The 18668-nt window shown below is 44.0% G+C and overlaps 2 protein-coding genes across 4 annotated transcripts in view; one reads left to right on the top strand and one right to left on the bottom strand.

Moving 5' to 3' along the window:
• Positions 1-15886, top strand: part of TSTD2 (thiosulfate sulfurtransferase (rhodanese)-like domain containing 2) — a 19151-nt gene extending 3265 nt beyond the window's left edge. Inside the window, exons 3-10 of the mRNA XM_010578162.1 lie at positions 4-391; positions 2043-2151; positions 3833-3958; positions 5896-6001; positions 7655-7773; positions 8414-8572; positions 9499-9637; positions 10947-15886. Coding sequence (XP_010576464.1) covers positions 4-391; positions 2043-2151; positions 3833-3958; positions 5896-6001; positions 7655-7773; positions 8414-8572; positions 9499-9637; positions 10947-11206 — 1406 coding nt within the window. The 3' untranslated portion in view covers positions 11207-15886. The remainder of the gene's footprint in view (positions 1-3; positions 392-2042; positions 2152-3832; positions 3959-5895; positions 6002-7654; positions 7774-8413; positions 8573-9498; positions 9638-10946) is intronic.
• TMOD1 (tropomodulin 1) overlaps positions 15538-18668 on the bottom strand; it is a 25926-nt gene continuing 22795 nt past the window's right edge. For 2 of the 3 annotated variants that reach the window (XM_010578105.1, XM_010578104.1), the window contains 2 exons: positions 18458-18602; positions 15538-15982 (listed from right to left, as the gene is read on the bottom strand). In XM_010578105.1, the coding sequence (XP_010576407.1) occupies positions 15918-15982; positions 18458-18602 (210 nt within the window). In that variant the 3' untranslated portion in view covers positions 15538-15917. Of the gene's footprint in view, positions 15983-16753; positions 16814-18457; positions 18603-18668 lie in introns of all 3 variants that reach the window. The other variant, XM_010578106.1, reaches the window with a different exon arrangement.

The raw sequence follows: 18668 nt of genomic DNA, 5'->3' as shown, positions 1-18668 counted from the left end.
GAGCGCTGGTAACGGGTGGCCCTTGTGGTGCGTTTCAGGCCTTTTCGCTGTTCGTCAAAGCAAGGGAGGTGCCGGCCGCAGGCCGGTGTCCCGCCGGCGGAGAGGGCGTGCGGTGGCGGTGCTGCCGGCAGGCGTTTGAAGAGCTCCCCGGCATTCACAGGCATGTGGCTCTGCAGCACGCCGGAGACATCGGGCGGCAGGCGGGGCTGACGACGGACGCCGGGCAGCGGGCAGGGCTGCCTGCGGAGCAGGCAGCTGCTGAAGCGAGCCCCTCGAGCGGCCCGGTGCCGGTGGGCGGTGCGGACGGACTGAACGGGCACTCTTGTGGCACCCCTGAGATCACCTGCACGCTCCCGGACACAAGCCGCGTTAGCTATGATGACCTGACAAGGTAAGAACAAGTCCCACAGCGGTTTGGAGGCCTGGTACTGGCAGGGTGTTGCTGGGCTGCTTAGGCTTCACACGGTCTTCTGCAAGGACTGCTTTTTCTTTTTATGAAGTTCAGTCAAGCGACACTTCAGGGTACAGAAAGAGTCTTCCCTGGTATTTGTTTAGATCTCCCAGTGCTTCGGATACCTTCCTGAGATACATCGTTAGATCAACAGGTGTAGGTACCCTCCAGGAGTCCCGCGGTTTATTTGAATTCCTTTCACAACTGCTCACACCTGTACAAAACATGCAAATTACCGCTGTGCCGATAAAGAAGTAGATACGCTGCATTTTTGGATGGCGAACGTGGGAACTTCAGAGGATGGAATTATCAGAGCTGTATCATCCCACATTGTTAAAGCAGACCTGTACAGGTGTTACTCTGTCATGGTTTAACCCCAGCCAGCAACTAAGCACCATGCAGTTGCTTGCTCACTTACCGCCGCCCCCCCCAGTGGGATGGGGGAGAGAAGTGGGACAAAAAAAGTAAAACTCGTGGGTTGAGATAAAGACAGTTTAATAGAACGGAAAGGAAGAAAATAATAACAATAATAAAATGACAATAATAATAATAAAAGGATAAGAATATACAAAACAAGTGATCCACAATGCAATTGCTCACCGCCCACCAACCGATGCCCAGTTAGTTCCCAAGCAGTGATCCCCCCCAGGCCAGTTCCCCCAGCTTATATACTGGGCATGACATCACATGGTATGGAATACCCCTTTGGCCAGTTTGGGTCAGCTGCCCTGGCTGTCTCCCCTCCCAGCTTCTTGTGCCCCTCCAGCCTTCTTGCTGGCTGGGTATGAGAAGCTGAAATATCCCTGACTTAGTCTAAATGCTACTTAGCAACAACTGAAAACATCTGTGTGTTACTGACATTCTCATACTGAATCCAAAACATAGCATTATACCAGCTACTAGGAAGAAAAATAATTCTATGCCAGCCAAAACGAGGACATACACAGTGGCTTAGATCTATGAGTAAGGAAGGACCATAACAGAAAAGAGCAGAACAGCAGGGTATGCTTGGCGCAGGTCCCTTTTCTCTGCTTGTTCAAGTACCTTAAGGGCTCGTTAGTTACGAATGAGTGTAGGTTCACAAAAATGTTTCTGACTGTGAGGGAGTTCGGCTTGTGCTGCTCGGAATGCCAGCACACACAATCTCACTGAAAATTTTAGCTTTTTAATTTCAGATAGCTCAAGCACTTGAATTTTCAAGTGCAAGTTTGTCAAATTAAGCATTTAATGGGACACTTGTGTGCACAGAAACCAGCAGTTCTTGTGCCCTGTGTGTTGAGAGAAACTTGAGTGAGCGCACGATATGCCACTGGCAGAGATGTCCCATGCAGCACAGATGAGTTCATTTTGTAACCAGTCCCAAGAACTAGGAATGTGGGAGCTTTTTTTATTTCATATTTTTTCTCTTTGAAATAAATCAAACCCAGCAGTGCTAATACCTCCAAAGTTTGTTTGTGGTTTTGTTTTTCCCCCTGCATCTGCCAGAAGAAAATTGTCTGCTTTTTGGATGGTTACTGCTAATAGTACATTTTTGTGCTTTCAACCCTAACATCCTTTTTCTATTTGTTCATCTTTGCCATGCTATGGACAGCAAGGTGGGAGAAGTACTTCTGTATTACTGTTACTGTGAGGTGAAGGATCCAGAGAAACTTTGTTCTTGGCAAAAGGCTCTGTGCCAGCATCTGCATCTCACTGGCAAGGTAAGGTTTTAAGCAATGGTTGTATTCTTAACAAAAACCCATCTTCTTTGCTTAGTGCAGGATGATGGGACTTGTGGAGAACCAAGTGTTTTGCACCAGAAGGTGCTAGTCTGTTATCCCATTAAGAAAGGCACTCAGACTCTGTGAAGTATCATTTAAAATGCTGTTTAAGGGCTAATGCTACAAAGAAAAAGAAAATAATACAGATAATCTTATATCCCTTTCGATGCTGGGAACCCTGAGTTGTATGGCATTGAGCGACCCTCTGATCCACACACAGCACACTGTGCAGACCTTGTCCTTGCAAGGGTTACCCCATTTCCATTATTTTAACTGTTAAAGATTTTTTTTTTTTACAGGAAAACAAATCTTTTCATAACTCAGACTGTCAAACAGAAAGGCTATTCACATGAGAACCTCTTGATGCACTTTTAGATAAAAGCAAGGACACGCAAGTGGCATAATCACTGGCATCAACAGGGAGCTGCATGTGGGCACATCTGTTAGGATTATTGGGCTGGGTTTGTCCTGTGGCTAGAGGATATGTGCAGTACATCGAAGCCTGAAGGCCAGGCTTCAGGTGCAGTGCCGTGCAGCGTGGGTCTGGACTTGCTCCCATTAACTGTTATGTGTATCAGTAACTCCTCAGTGCACAATGGTCCTCCAGTCAGAACCACTCCACCAAGCTGTAATTCATACTGTCAGGAATGAGATGAGAGCAACTGACACCTTAGACCATAAGATAGCAATGCTCATTCCTGCACAGCATCTTTGTTCTTTTCATTCCTGGCAGACTGACCAAGGAGGTGAGTTGGGTCATCTAACTGGCCTTTTGAGGTTGTGGGCAAAGGTGAATTTTAGCCTCACGAAGCTGATGTTCCTAGGCTGTCTGTGGGGAGAGGGATTTTTCAAGAGGGCAGCCTGGAGCAGGAGACTACTCTTATCTTTGACTTGTCTTCCCAAGTAGCTTCTTTTTCTCTGCCAATGGTAGGCACCTTCCCTGTTTTACGTCAGTACAGGTCTGGGGGTGAAATGTCCTGATGCAGTCACTTCTTTATTTGTTCAGCTGTCTTGTCTGGTGGTTGGTATTTTTCTCAATTTTTAATTTTTTTTTCCATCTCCAAGACAGGTACAGCATTTGCCTTCTCAGCCAGTTGTTTTTTTTTCCTTGCCTCTTATATTAAAATGTTTTTTTTTTCACCACTTCAGAGTTTTTGTTCATTTGTCAGTGCTGGAGATAAAATGACTCACACTGGAATTTAATATTACATGCAATATCATGCATATTCACATTTTCCTTTTAGCTGTGTGAGTCACTGGGCACAATCCCATTGTTCTTCCTGAGGCAGACTTCCAGTGGGAATGTTAATGCTGACTGCAGGATTTGCCTGTTAACCAGTTAGCATTTCTCTGTTTATTGCACAAACTTTTCTGACTGTCTTGATGTCATTCTTTTGAAATGGCTCAAAAGTGATTCCTGGGGGTTTATTCCTATTTTATTTACTGCCTTTTTTATGGTCAACTTCAGTATAACCATCTTTTCCTTCCTTCCTCAGTAGTCTCTTTTCTGAACATATTTCTGTGTCTGCCTTTTGTAACCCAGTCATATTTTGCTAATTTCACTGTGATCTGTTTTTGCTGTTACTAAGCATTAGCCCCGGTTTGTCCTCTTGCCTTCTAGGTACGAGTTGCTTCGGAAGGGATTAATGGGACGGTTGGTGGAAGCAAAGTAGCTACCAGTCTCTACATTGAAGTTATGCTTTCCCAGCCTCTGTTCAAAGACATTTTGTGTCAAGAGGATTTCAAGGTATGAAAAAATAATTTCTACATGGACATTGTTAATGCAGGACATTTAATTTCTGAGAAATAAGCACATTGCTTCTTGGTAGTATTACTTCTGCTCTAGCAGTTCTGCTCTCCCAGCACTGATCTAAGCCAAGGGTTCCTAACCTTGCTTTGTTTAGTTATCTCTGCTGGTTTTCACCAGCAGTAGCAGTTATCATGAGCAGTGATAGCAGCTGCTACGAGCTTTGGCAGCTATGGGTACAGCTGCAAAGCCCCCCATACAGGTGAATGAGGGAGTGTACTTCAGCCCCACCATTCTTCAACAAGCATTTACTCCAACCCGACTGCCAAAACCAAGGCATCACAACGTACACTTACCCAAGCAGAGTATTCCCACACTCTCCTCTTAACCCTGATTTGAGATCCTTCCCTAGCCTGCTGGTTTAGGTTAATGTGGGCTTTGGTGTCCATATAGGTGCACTGTCAGTTCCATGAATTGGATGTCTTCTAGAGAGAATACACAGGCAGAGTCAAGAGGTTTCTCCCTACTCCAGTTAGTGCCTGACTGGAGGGAGAGTGAGGTGCTAACTTCTACTTGAGCCTGAGCATATGTGCTGGTTGCTGTTTTCAGATGGTGATGGCAGCTGTGGCTGGCACCGTATGGCATTCTGGTAGGCTTTTGCTGCCCCAGCACTGTAGGTACTGGTTTCTCTGTGAGGAAGGAAAGCTGCTGCTTTTATAGCATTTTTCTTTTCCACACAGTTTTATTTTTTTCCCATAAATACCTAGACGAAAGGAGTTAGTGAAACTTGTGAAACTCAAATCCCATGTAGAGCTGCAGTGCTGATTCAGTCTTAGCTTTTTAACTGTCTGTTGTGCTTGGCTCAATTTCAAGAGTAAATGTGAACTGTTAGTTACAGTCATGTGTGGATGCAAAAACGGAACAGGGATGGAATTTTTCCTTAAACTTGGTAAAACCTCCAACCCTGCGTGATCTCTCTGGGCATCAACATTCATGCATTAGTGCATGGTGGTATTTTCTGTCTCACAGTTCCTCCGCATGCTGTATACCCAAGTAAGTGGGGGTTTCAGGTCCCTGTGCTGTGAAGACATGGGGATAGAGGAGTGAAGATTGCGCGTGGGGCTACGAAAATATTCAGTGGCCACTGTAGATGCTGCAGACTCATTTCCGTGATAGCTGGGACAAGTGCCACAGCACTGCACTTTTCTTTGAGTGTTTATATGCTTGATAGTGTCTAAGCCATGTTTGAGGCTCAGCCCTGCAGAAATTCTCACTTCCTGTCGCCTGCAGTGGGGGTGCCTACCAAAAAGGGCTTGCCGAGACCTCCAAAGGGGAAATCCTGCTCTTGAGTTTGGGAGGGGCTGGGGGTATCAGACGCCACTGTTGACAAATCTTGAGCCTGGCAGACCTTCCATGTGTCTCTTTCATACCCATGAACTACTGCAGTTTCCATCGCACGTGCCATGACTGCAGGCCTAGCTGTCCTTGCGTTGGGCATCAGAGGGGCTGAAGAGAACTGCAGGGCCCAGATGTGTCAACAGGTTCCATTACTAGAGGTTATTTAATATTCCTGTCAGGGTCAGCATGCTCTGTAGGGGCCTTGACTTTCTCATGACAGGTACTAGTGACATTGTTTCTGACTAAGACATGTCCTCCTTCTCACTCCTCAGTGACTCTGCACCTCATGCCAAGTGGTGCCTGTCTCATCTGCAGAGTAGTCATTAGGCCTAAGACACTTGTCTGCCAGGTTGCAGTAGGGGCCCACTGCCTAAACCTCAGGATTTAGAGTGTGGATTTCAGCAGGAGAGACATTTCTTTTCCTCAGCCACTGAGACACTTTTGTATTGTAGTGAGCTGTAGAAATTAAAGTGAGTGGGTAATTTCAATCTTGACACCTGGCAAATTTTAGTGGATTGGTTTTGTGTTTCATTTCCTAGAGCAGTGCAGGAGGAGCTCACTGTTTCCCAGACCTTCGAGTTGGAGTATTCAAAGAAATTGTACCTATGGGCATTGATCCAAAGATAGTGTCTTATAAAGAAACTGGTAAGTTGATTTAATGAAAAATAAAGCCTCTCCTGCAAGTGAGAGGTAAGTGAAGAATAAAGTACCTTCATCAAAATAATGTCCTTCTGCATAGTGGCCAGGACTCAGGAGAAGTAGATACAGAAATTGAATTCTTATTGGTAGTCAAAAGTTACTGGTGCAGGGAATTTGCTAGCCCAGATTTTGGGTTGCTAAGTGTTCAGCTGCCTCAAAAAACTTTAGAATTAACTTTCTGTTTTGTGGCAAACAGTAATAGTTCAAATGACATCAAGCAGTTACCTTGGTTTGGAGTAGGGACATACCTTGTACTTCAGTCAGGGAGTAAGTCATTGGACAGGTGAAACTATGTATGATGGTTAGGAAAGACATTTCAATGCATGAATATATTCATATTTGTTCTAAATATTCTGCAGGTGCTTGAGACTGCTCAGAAATGATACCATATAAAGAGCTCCAGTGCTCTGCCACTGTAGTTAGCTTGCAGTAAGTACCAAGCTGTATAGGAAGAGCTTTCCATGGAGTCTTCTTGTGAATCCAGTGCATTCTGGTGCTGTGGATGCTGAGAGGTTTTTTTAGAAAAGGCTAGAATCCCACTGAAGCTTACAGTTGAGTATATACATGTTCCTATATTAGGGACTGCTGACTTGGCTTTACTTCTGTTGAAGTTAACAGCCATGCTCCTGCCTTTTACACTAAAGCAGAGCGAAGTTCTGCATCAGGTTCATGCCACCCCCGTAACACAGGCTGCGTAGCTGCTTCATATGGATTATGCCCAATAAGATGTTACTGGCTATGCATCTGCTATGAGGACAGTTACGTAGGTGGTAAGCAGGAGCACAGCAAATAGCAATTAACAGAGCAGTTTGGGGCTCTTTTTACCTTGAAGAGATTTTGTTGGTGGTAAATTTCAACAGCATCTTTTTGTGGTTTTGGCAGAGGATTTTTTTTTTTCCCCATTTTTTTGGCAGTTTGTGGGATGTATGTTTGGATATTTATTTCCTTTTTTTCTTTTATCCTCCTATTTTACAATGTTTTGTGGAGATGGTTCCCACTACTCTAGCAGGTTGCCTGTAGGGTTATTTTTTTAATAAGGTAAGGGATTTTGGTGGGGGAGGTTTTTTGTTTTTCAGTAGGTTGGGAGTCCTAAGTCCTGAGCAACCTGAAAGCTGAGAAACTTTATGTAAATTGAATTTGTACTGAAAGTAATAAATGCTTATGGAAATTCTCCATTTTTATCAACAGAGAAGAGTTTCATTGAAAAAATTGCATTTTTGTTGCTTCTGCACCTCCAAATGTAATGAAAGATGAGCAAAGGGAAGGGAAATATTTTTCACTCTTTCTTTCACAACTGTAAGAGTTGCCAGGGGGACATAACAAAGATCATAGAGACAGGCGCCTGTCTGCTACTTCTTCTGTCATGTGGAACAGTGTTGTGTTTTCTTTCATTTGCCAGTAGGAAGCCAAACATGGTTAAACTTGGCTGGTTGAGTTGGGATTAAAAGTCTGTGAACTGTCACAGAAAATTTTTGTTTGGAAATCTGAGAAGAATCTGGATCAGTGAGATCATACGTAACATTGTTTTGTAGTTCTGCTTCTCACTTCTTTCTCTTATTTTTCTTTTTTTCCTTTTTTTTTTTTTTTTTTTGCTTAAAGGAATCCATTTATCCCCTCAGGAATTTCATAGAGAAGTAGAACAGTATTTGTCTCAGGCCAGTCAAGGACAAAGTGATACCATCTTGCTGGACTGTAGGAACTTCTATGAAAGTAAAATAGTAAGTATTGTTTGCCTGCTTCTTGCAGTGTGTTACAGGTGCTGGGGGGAAGGTGAGGGTGTAACCTTATTGAAGGAAGAGATTCCATATTCCAGATTGACTGTAATATGTACAAAGTTCAGTTTAGTAATGAGTATTAGACACAAGCAGCAGAGGACCTGCTCAGTGACTTAGCATGGAGCCTGCCCGACTAAGTGCTTATACAGCTTGGGGCAGGAGGAAGACAAAGTGGTCCATACATTAGCAGTGAATATGATACAGTCTGAGGTAAAAGTAGCATAATTTGTAAGGATGTTTTCCAGCATTTTTGCCTTGTCCCATATGTCAAAAAGAATAGGGACATCCTGCTGTCACACCTACCAGTCCTCCTGCACTGTTGTAGCCCATCCTCTCTCTGACAGTTCTGTTCTATTACCTCCCTCTTTTATGTTTGGATGAGGAGAGAAACTGTGTCCCAAATCCTCTTACAGATTTTAACAGGTATTTTCATGCATAAATGCAGCTGACAAACTGCCTAAAGCAGCTGCAGTGATCTGAGTGTTCTGGCCCAAAGATTTGTTACTTCCTCTAGTTCGAGGCACAGACCTTACCATGTAAGACTGCTTGTAACCAGTTGTATGGCCATCTGTTGTTATTGTAGGGACATTTCCAGGGCTGTCTGGCTCCAGATATCAGGAAGTTCAGCTATTTTCCCAGCTACGTAGATGAAAACCTGGAGCTTTTTAAAGACAAGCGTGTCCTGATGTACTGCACGGGAGGGATTCGTTGTGAAAGAGGCTCTGCTTACCTACGGAGCAAGGTGAGATGTCATTCTGAGGGCCCAAGTGTCAGGGAGTTGAGACTGCTTTAACGGCAGCTGTCTTTTGCCGATAAATTCTTATTGAGCACAAACTGCTCAATGAGCAGGTGGGGAGACAACTTTCTCTGATGCACGCTTGCCTCATGCTGTCTGTCAAGGACATGGGTAGTTTCATGCAGCTCAGGATGATCTGCATGGACTAGTGTCACAGCAGAGATTGCTCTCTGACAATAATTACATAATCCATTTGCTGAGAAGAGGTATTTGTAAGTCTGCCCTACCCACTGTAGCGGTGTTTTAGGAGGGCTTGAGAGCATTCTGCAGTGTTTCTACAAGCTCTGTCTAGGTTATGCTCTGTGGTCATTACTGCACAGCTTGAGCATCTCAGAGTGGTCAGTGCTTTCCCAGTGTTGTGGAATTAAATCCAGCACGCTGGGTTGTTCTAATTGTGCTCATCCCACTCTTCTCCTGGATCCTTCTCTCCAAGAGCAAGGGAACAGCACACATATGTGTTCTCCAGAGATTTAAACCTTGATTTTTTTCTTCTCTGCTGCACCAGTGTGAACCCTGAGAAATTGTGCTCCTGCCAAAAGCTCACTACATAAAACAAGAATAAGCAGACGTTCACAGAGGTTCAAAAGCATTTGATCTGTGATGCAGCAAACCTCCCTCAGCTGAGGAGGTTACCAGCCTTTTTTTGGCTGTAAGATTAAATGCACATTTGGGTTCATGTCAACAAGCCAGCATTGTGGAGCTGCCCAGTAATCCCTGGTGGCACTGCCTAGAGTTGTTGGTGGACCATCTGATGGTCACTGAGAAGCTGCTGCTTTTTGTTGACACCTCGTGTTGACATTTGCTTTGGGAACTCTGGCACACCACCACTGCTGCTGTGTCCTTCAGCTTTTCTGCTAATATGCTTTAAACAGGCAGTGTGCAGAGAGGTTTACCAGCTAAAAGGTGGAATTCACAAGTACCTGGAAGAGTTTCCAGATGGATTCTACAGGGGGAAGCTGTTTGTATTTGATGATCGCTACGCCATTTGTTCCAATGAAGATATCATCTCAGGTAGGACTAGATGATGTAAGTGCAGAAGGCTGGGAAGCTATTGCAATCGTTTCCACAGAGATGTGCAGGATAGGGGCAGCCAAACTGGTCTGTGTAGTTCTTCCTCATACTTGCTTCGATCTTTTAGTGCTGTCACTTTTCATGATGATTATCAACTCTATGGCTTTAACACATAAAACAGAAATGAGAGAAAAGGGGGTCACTAAACAGAGTTCCCTCAAAGTGGAGCATAACAGGAAGCATCCCCTGCAGGACAGCTGCTGTTGTGAGCCATCTGCAGCTATGGAGATGTATGTCAAGCAGTACTGCTGTTGTTACCCACTTGTTGCCCACAGTGCTTATCAGACTGTGGTAGGCCAAGTGACCGAAGTGTTAAATAGTTCTCCTGCTGTCAGCTTTTCTCTGCTCCAGTAATCTCACAGAACATCAGGACAGACTGCCAGGCACTGGGAGAGTGGTGGCACTGAGCTCTACAGCACTTTGTTATTTTCATGCTTTAAAAGTTTCTGTAGCCTGTAGAATTTTCAGTGACCTCTGGTTGAAGTTAAGAACATGGCCTGGTCTTCTGGCTGGGGTCGCTATTCAGATACTGAAATTAAATACCTGTTTTCTTCTTCTCAGTTGCCAGGTACAAATAGATGGAATTTGGCTCTAGCCTTTCTTAGGAAGCAGTGCTGGTTTTTCTCTGAGTGGGTAACTTTTTGAGCATAACATCTCATTCCTTCTGTGCAATTACCATATACATCTTGAAAGTGCCTGGCTTGGCATAGAAACAGATCACACAACAGAACACATCACAGCCATCCCTACAGAAGTTTCAAGTAGAAGTGTTGGGGTATGCACCTTCTTGATGGTACAGCTAAACTGGGCTGTAGCTTTCAGTTAAAGGGTTAAAACACATCTGATGTTTTGGAAGGACTTCAGGCCATTGCTTTTAGGTGGAAGGAAGCCCCATGGCACCCCCTTGCCCAGCAGGTAACGTTCCTGTGTACTGGCTTGATTACCACCAGCATATCTTTCTTCTTCTCTTGGCAGCAAGAATCTTTAAATCTGTCTAATCTGAACTAGAGTGAGCACTGTTTCCTTTTCCTGAGAGACAGCCATCCTAAGTTTTTTACATAAAACACAGAAGTTTAAAAATTAGATAGGTTCTAGAAGATCAAGCTAAAGCAGGAATTAAAAACCTGGAAGACAATAGATAGCCACTTAAATGAGAGTTTGCAGCCCCGTGGTACCATGGAGAACCCTCTGCAAGGGGGAGAGATGGGGCAATGTGGATGTTAACTTTCTCTTTTCCTCCTCCCTCCAGCATGCAGATACTGTGGGACACTGTGGGACCAGTATAAACTTTGTTCCAGCCAGCACTGCCGGCAGCTTGTCCTGACATGTCCAAGTTGTCACAACAAAGGTCTTACAGCTTGCTGTCCTGTTTGTCAAGAGAAAGAACTCAAGGTGACTTCAAGGGCTTCAGGACAGACACTTAAGGAGGAATGTGAATGTACAAGGAGACGGCCAAGGGTACCTATTGAACGTGTCTTGCAAAGAATGCTGGACGCAGGAAAAGATTAAGCTGTTTCATTAGCTAATCTGATATGTGCTAATGCCAAGGGCTCTATAACCAGATCCCTATCTGCTTTTCAGTTAGGTTTGGGAATCATGAAAATGTGTTGGCTTGGAAAGTCTTGTTCATACACTGCCTTTAAGCCTAGAGTATGCCCTGAAAACCATCCATTACTTGACTGTGAATTACCAGATTGCCCAAACCCATCACCAGCACTCCAGGATTCCTCTCCCTGGCTACAGTCTTGTAGCATGGCCTCTACCGTGGGGATTTTGAAGCAGAGTATGTGTGGTGGGACACAGCTGCTCACAATTTGAAAGAAACTGAAGGGACATAAGAACAATTCCATTCTTTTCCTCCTGCACAGAGATGGATCTGTACAGTCTCTCCATTGATCACATATTTGCTTCAATAGCTAGTGCTAGGGTGTGAAAACAGCAGATAGATCAGTTGCGTGTGGGTACATGACCAGATTAGAGCTGAAGATATTTTCCACGTACATGCCAACTGCCTGCATCTCTTACTTTATGCCAGTAAGAAGCAAGGGGTAGTTACCTGAAGTCACTGATTTCTGTGTAAAACTGGCCGAAGGCCAGGCTGAAGTGACCCCTCTTGTAACTGGAGCAAAGGCCCACAGATACTGTCTGCCCAGCCATACTTGTTGTGTGTGACCTGTAGGATGAACGGCAAAAGCAATCCTTATTCCAATGCTCTGTCTCCTGGGAACTGTTGTTTCCCTCAACTTGTCCATGAAATATCCAGGGCTCAGCTCTGCTTGCACTACAAAAAAACCAACAGCTTGAAGCATGTTGAAACTGAGGCACACAGAGAGTGGAGCACAGAGACTGTCAAAATACCAGCATTATGGCACTGGAAGTGATGCTGATGTGTGCATAAATGTCAGCAACAGCTATAAAGGGATTGCAAAGTCCTTTACCCAAGTTAAATAATTCAAGATTTGGGCAGCATTTGTGCTTTGTAAACGTGGATGGAGTTTTTCAAAAGCTGTGAGATGTTTATGCAATTTCCAGCTCCTATTAGTGGAGAAATTGTCTTTGAATTTGAAGGGATCCACAGCATATGAACTCAAAGAACTTCTCCATCTGCTGCTTTCTGTGCCTGATGCTGTAGAATGTACAAAAAGGTTTTATAAATGGTGTAGAAGATGTGTCTTGACTGAAAAATGTCTTTGAAACTTACTCTCATTCTTGGTACTAAATAGTAGTTAGTCATTAGGAAATCAAAATACTGGTTTGTTGGGGGTTTTTACTGGCAACTGCTTTTAAAAGCAAGAAAACAGTTTACTCAGGTTTCTGCAGTTGCTTAATGACAGTTAGGGCAATGTTATTTTCATATAGATTGTAACTTTCTCCCACAGTGCTATGAATTCAGCAAGGCCTCGTTGTTGGCTTGACTAGCAACTTAAGGCCATGGGCATTGGTTCCATTAAAGCCACGGCAAGCATTTCTTCTTACTTCCAGTATGGCTACTGTGAAATCGAGGGTTCATCAACTGTCTTTATGACTGTTTCTTTCAAGAAGCAAAACTTGGGAACTTATGAATGTCTCCTTTGGGAAGATTTCTAGGATGGTATTTAATAGTAAATCTGTGCACAGCCCATACTGGAGAAGAAATTGGAAAATTCCTATCAGTAGACATCTTCAGCAGAAGTCTAAGCAGTACCCATGGTCCCCTGGCATCTTGCCTCCCAAGCTTTGCTGGCCAGTTAACCTCTGTGCTTTTGAGGACTGGAATATTTCTGGAAAAACATGCAAGCTCTACTTGCAGGCCTGGTCTAGAGCACTGACAGGAGTGCCCCAACTTGCATATTACACTCTTTTCTTCATATATTAGGCTAAAAAGAACACAATTTTATAATTCAGTCTATCAGCAAGTCTGGAACACTGTAATCTATTTGGAAGGCTGTTTCTGTATCACTTGCCAGTACAGAATGGCAACAATTATATTTTATATGTAAACTTCTGAAACTCCTATGATGATAAATAACCTTTAGTGTTTCCATTGTAATTTTTAAAAAGTACTGCATAAATACACTTCACCTGTTATATTGGAGGTGCTTAATTCTGCAGAGGTAAATGCTGAAACCTCGCTAGCTGTCTGCCATGTGGTATACCTGGCTACAAGGTACAATTGTCCTGAGAGCTCTTGGCAGCTGGACATTCTACCTCAAAGGCAGAGGGGAGCCGTGGGGCTTCTTTTGGTCCTTGCTGCACTAAGGCAAGGGAGGAGAAGGTTTGAGATGTACAGATGGAGGCCCATAAAGCCAGGTTCCCTCTGCTGCAGAAAGGAGGTTGAGAGACATCCTTAACATCCCTGTTGCATGTTAGCCCACGAGCAGCTTCTGTATCCTGGCTTCTGGATTAGTTTCATCAGATTAATACAAATAAGGACTTGCCATGTGAAATGCTGTGTGGTGGGATCCAGGCACCTCAGTGATAATGCTTGAGAGAAGGCAAGTTAGTTCCAGGAGAGGTGAGAGTTAAGCAGGATTGGCTGTGACTGCCAGATGCTGCAGTCAGCAGATGGCTTTTTCCTCTTTTCCTGGAGAGCTGCTGGGACAAACAGTGATCCATTTGCTCCTAAATATCACCATTTTGTATCTATCTATCTCCATTGCTGCACAGCTTGATGCCTTTCACCACAAGGCCTGATGCCTCTCAGCACAGCCTGCCACTGCTCAACAGCTCTCGCATGCATCTTTCAGTAAAGCAGCTCTATAAGGATCAACTGAGGACCATGGAGTGATCCTGCCAGCTAAGTACACCTTTGGGCTGCATTGTTAATTTGGATGCTGCTACAGTGAAACACAGGACAAGGTTCCTGTTTTTTTGTTTGGTTTTTTTTTTTTTCTTTCAGGAAAAAATGTTGTTGTAGTATCCATGGTAATGCTCCCTGCTCTGCAGATGCATCTCCTTGTGTGTCTGGGTTTCTTAGTACCATCAGGATTTCCCAGGATAAGATGCATTTATGTTCTTCTGAAGCCAATGGAAGAGCTGAGCCCATACCATGCAAATCTGAGTGGATGGCTCAGCTGAAACTGTGTGTCTGTGGTTTGATGATTTAGTTGACCATTTTGAAGTCTTTGCAGTGCATATGGAAGAAGGAGGCTGTCTGCCAGTTTGTTTTGTTTTGTTGTTTTTTTTTTTTTTTAAATATGTTTTCAAGTATTTTTCTTCTGTATTCTTTTCATTTTCTGATACGAAACTTGCTGGGGGGGGGGGGAAGCTATAGTGAAGCATTTTGTTTGACACCACTGGTGCATTTATTAAGTTTTGAAGAGCAACAAATATGTTTCCCACATTGCTGAAAGTACAGTGTTTCTCTGCTTCATCGGCCAGAGCTAAATCGTGGGTGGTATTTGCGCATAAGCTCTGAAGAAATCTGTGGGACTTTTGCTGGAATATGTGTAAAAGGCTGCAAAACTTCACTCTTAACAGACATGTACAGACAGATTTCTAGCAAGTAACAACCTTTTCTAGGACATGTTGTCATCAGACCAAGAATAAGGCTTCAGTATAGCAGTGCTTCTGCTGGGAGACTCTTCTTACTGAGCAGGCTCCCACCCACATTAATAGCAGGAGTTCTGAATGGGATAATGCTGGGTTCAAGCCACTGCATGTCTGGGAGCTACGCAAGCCTATGGGGAATTCCTCCCAGGCTAGATGATGGGTGGTCAACTGACAAAAAGCTGTCAGACTGTACGCAGTGTAAGTTCAGGGTTGGGGTACCTCTCTGAACAGCTTTTCTATGGCACAGCATTTATTGTTGCATTTATGCAGACATTGGGGATGGCAGTAAAAGAAACAATCCCTAGCAGAACAAAATTTAATTAATGGACATGGTCATCTAGACAAAACAGCAAAGAGCGAGAATTTGACTTGTTTCCAGTGGCTATCTGGACACACGCTTTTAACATTAGGAAACTGAAGGGAGTGGGGATTAGAGGAGAGGGCTCTGGTTTGCTGATTAGTTTGGCCATCTCTGTGGGGTTAGGATTTGCATCACATCGCTGAAGGTGATAGTTTTCTTCAGACATGTATAGCATAGAAAGACGTTAATCCACCTTAAACTGCTCAACTTTTGAGACTCTGTTTTATAATTCGTGGCCTTAAGTTCCATTTAATCAGGGGGCAGAGATCAGTTTTTTTCTGAGAAACACAGGGATGCATTTGAAACAGCATCTCCACTAACTGACTCAGCAAATGTTGGTAAAAAATTGTGATTCACAATTCTTGAAATTAGCCATGTTTCCAGATAGTAGAAGTGCTTGTTAAACTAGTTGCTCCTCTGCAGTTACTTGAGATCAATTTGGAAAAAAAAAATAAAGTATTTTTTAATACTTCTATAATTTGTGTGGAACAGTTGTATCTTTCACTCATGCATACCACATCCTAACTGTATGAAACACCGTGCAGGAAGTTTATAGAAAAATTAGGTCCCAGGTTAATTAAGAGTCACTTTTACACTGGGATGTACTCTAAACTGAGATTGCATGAAATTGGCTTGAATAGTTTCCAACTCTACAGAAAACATCAACAGTCCTACTGGATAAAATGTTCAACTACAGCCACTAGTTAATTTAAACTGTTAGTGCATAAAACAGAACCGAGGCACCACAAATACTCTGTCAAGGCACTTATTGCCTTAGATTTCCACAGTGTAGCACAGATCACCAGGAATGACCTCCACAGTGGAGAACTACACTCCAGTTCTGCACTTGGGAAAAATAGGCCCATTCAACTCTTCAAGTCTTCTCTTCCTCACTGAAAAAGAAGAGGAAGAGGAGTCAGTCATGGCAACAGGAAGATGTGGATAGCAGGCTTGGCTTACCTGCTGTGGAAAGGAGCCGAGAGATGTACTTTCTGTCAGGAAAGAAACAGGACAGCATCAGCTTCTGAATTCCTGCTTTAAGCAGCAGGCACAGCCTTTTGCAGTTTAAAATCAAGGAAGGTAGGATGAAGTTTCTCTCCCTATGAATTTTTAAGGCCGGATTTCAGCCTTATCTGCCTTATTCTACAGTCAATTGTATTTCACATAGTTTGTAATCTGACTTGGGCCAAATCATCATCTGATGCTGACTGATGTAAAGACAGCAGGAGATGGATGCCACAGTTTTTCCTTTGCTAGTTTTTCTAAATCGCCATTTCAAACTTAATAAAAAATTCCACCTCATTTCTTATCTTAAGCCTTTACCCTCCAGCCCTCTGATCATGGTCAACATGGTCAAAGCAGTCTCATATCTACTCTTAAAGTTGATTTACAGCTGTGGCAGCTACACTCATAACTTTTCAAGAAGTGTGTGTGAGGAAAAAGAAATAAAAAAAGCTATGAAGAGGATGCAGAAGTTAGCTCATGAGGATGAATGTAAAAGCCTTCACAGTTTGTTCATATAGAGCATCTTGGAGAAAAGAAGCTACAGGACCAAAATCAAGTTCTGGTAGCATCAAGTGATGGTAGGCAAGAGCACTGGGGTGGAGCACAAGCAGAGAGCTATTGCTGACAGGGAGGAAAATAAAGTTTTTCTATACTTATACATTGTCCAGGTGTGGAGCTGAGACGCTATTGCCAGAGACCATCACACCGATGAATACGAGCTGCAAACAAGAACCAAATCAGACAAAAATGCAGATCTTAATGGTCAAAGAGGCAAAATGCACAACTGTTATGTGGAAGGCAAGTGGTGAATTCCTCCCCTTACAGTAGGAACAATTAAAACACTAGATCCAAATCTTCCAGCTGATTGCTTTGTATGCCAGGTGCTGCATAGTCATTAAAACCCTTGCTTTGTTCCAAAGGACAGAAAATAGCAAGCCTTCCCTGGTGCAGCTCTCTAGTGACCAGGAATGCAGCCACAGGCAGAATAAATATACAGTGAACTGTAATACTGAGTATTCTGTGTGGTCACTGAAAAACTGGCACATACCTCTAAGCTTGGCTGTGCTTCCTAGGAGCATGGTACTGGCTGAAGCAATATTGATTTTTTTATTTATTTTTAAAACACAACATACTTATCATCTGTCTAAATATGGCAGCCACTCAAAGCTGTTTTTCTGTGGCTTTTAAACCTGAAGTTGATTCATGAAGGGACAGAAGGCCCTGTCCGTAGTGAACCATATGCAGATTAAAATACATGGTTCTAGTTTTCCACCATTTCTTCACAGCTGGCATTTATATGTTTGGTCTCTTCTCAGACCCTGCCTGTTAGCCCTTGATTTCTAGATGTGTCTGGCAGAACCCAGCAGTGCTAGTGGTGGGGGGAGCGTCCCTGGGAACCCCCAGCCCAACCTCTTGCTCACAGCAGGGCTCTGCCTCGCACTGGGTCAGGGCAGCCGCTGGCTCTGTCCCTGAGTCTTGCAAACCCCCACCCTCCTGGGGGAGGTGTTCTTCCTAATGTACAAAAAGGACAATCTGCATACTTTTGCTTATTCCTCCCAGATATATTGTCTGCCACTGCTGAGAAGGGGTTTGGTGCTGTTCTGTTTGTAACCACCCTGTCTATGCAGTTAGGAGCTGTTGAGTACAACGTGGCTGGTACATTGGCTGCATTCAATACTGCACTGCTGGACTCATTTCCAGTGCTCTACAGCAGCTTGTAGCCAAGCAATGGAAAGCCTCTGCCGCATGCATTGGCTGAAATGGCAGTGTGCAAACTTGCCCACATTTTGCTTCACAAGCACTTCTGATCACTTCATTGAGGGTATAAAGATAACAAAGCCACGTGGCTTCCCACCCCTCCCTAGGAACACTCCCAATTTGTTTTGCTGAAGGGGATGGGCCAAGTCCCACTGCCATCAAAGTTCAACTCTACTACTTTTCATCTGCTTGTTAAAATGGGAATGAAGTTGGAGGAAGACAAGCAGTTGGCAGGAATCACAAGTGCTGGCAGCTCACAACCCATGTGCCATATGCTGTAACACGCACCGTACTGAAGCATGTTAGCAGCTCTCACTCCCTTCCCAACAAGACCCACTGTTACTGCCAAAAACACTGCCCCTTCTGGGAATTTCAGCTGCCCAGCATCTCCAGGTTTGGAGCGTGACAGCAGCTGCATTAGGGAATCAGTCAGTGAAGGCTGCTTTCCTTCTCGAGGGGCAAGTCATCATGAGGCCCTTCAAGAGGTGGTTTCTAATTCAGGTACCTCCACAGGAGCCTTCAAGTGAGCAGTTCTGCCCTTCTCCCACCAGGAATTGCCCACAGGACCTTCCCATGCTCCCTGGCTTGCAGCCAGCATGACTCACCTAGGTCATTGTTATTCATCATGGCATTGGAGGCACGGAGCCGGGGACCTTGCTGAGTGAAATGGTACCCAAACTTCAGCAGCGAGGTGTTTTTTTCCAACATGTTTGCAATTTCCATTTCTACTTTGTTGCCCAAGGGCTGGCTCTTTTGAAAACAGAAAAGCAAGCTGGTCAGGTCAGAGGGTGACTCAGAGCGAGCACTTAGATCTGC

The sequence above is a fragment of the Haliaeetus leucocephalus genome, unplaced genomic scaffold (assembly GCF_000737465.1).
Source record: "Haliaeetus leucocephalus isolate CR32 unplaced genomic scaffold, Haliaeetus_leucocephalus-4.0 Scaffold605, whole genome shotgun sequence".
NCBI lineage: Eukaryota > Metazoa > Chordata > Aves > Accipitriformes > Accipitridae > Haliaeetus > Haliaeetus leucocephalus.
Note: the sequence above shows the minus strand (reverse complement) of the source record. Positions and strands in the feature narration are given on the sequence as shown.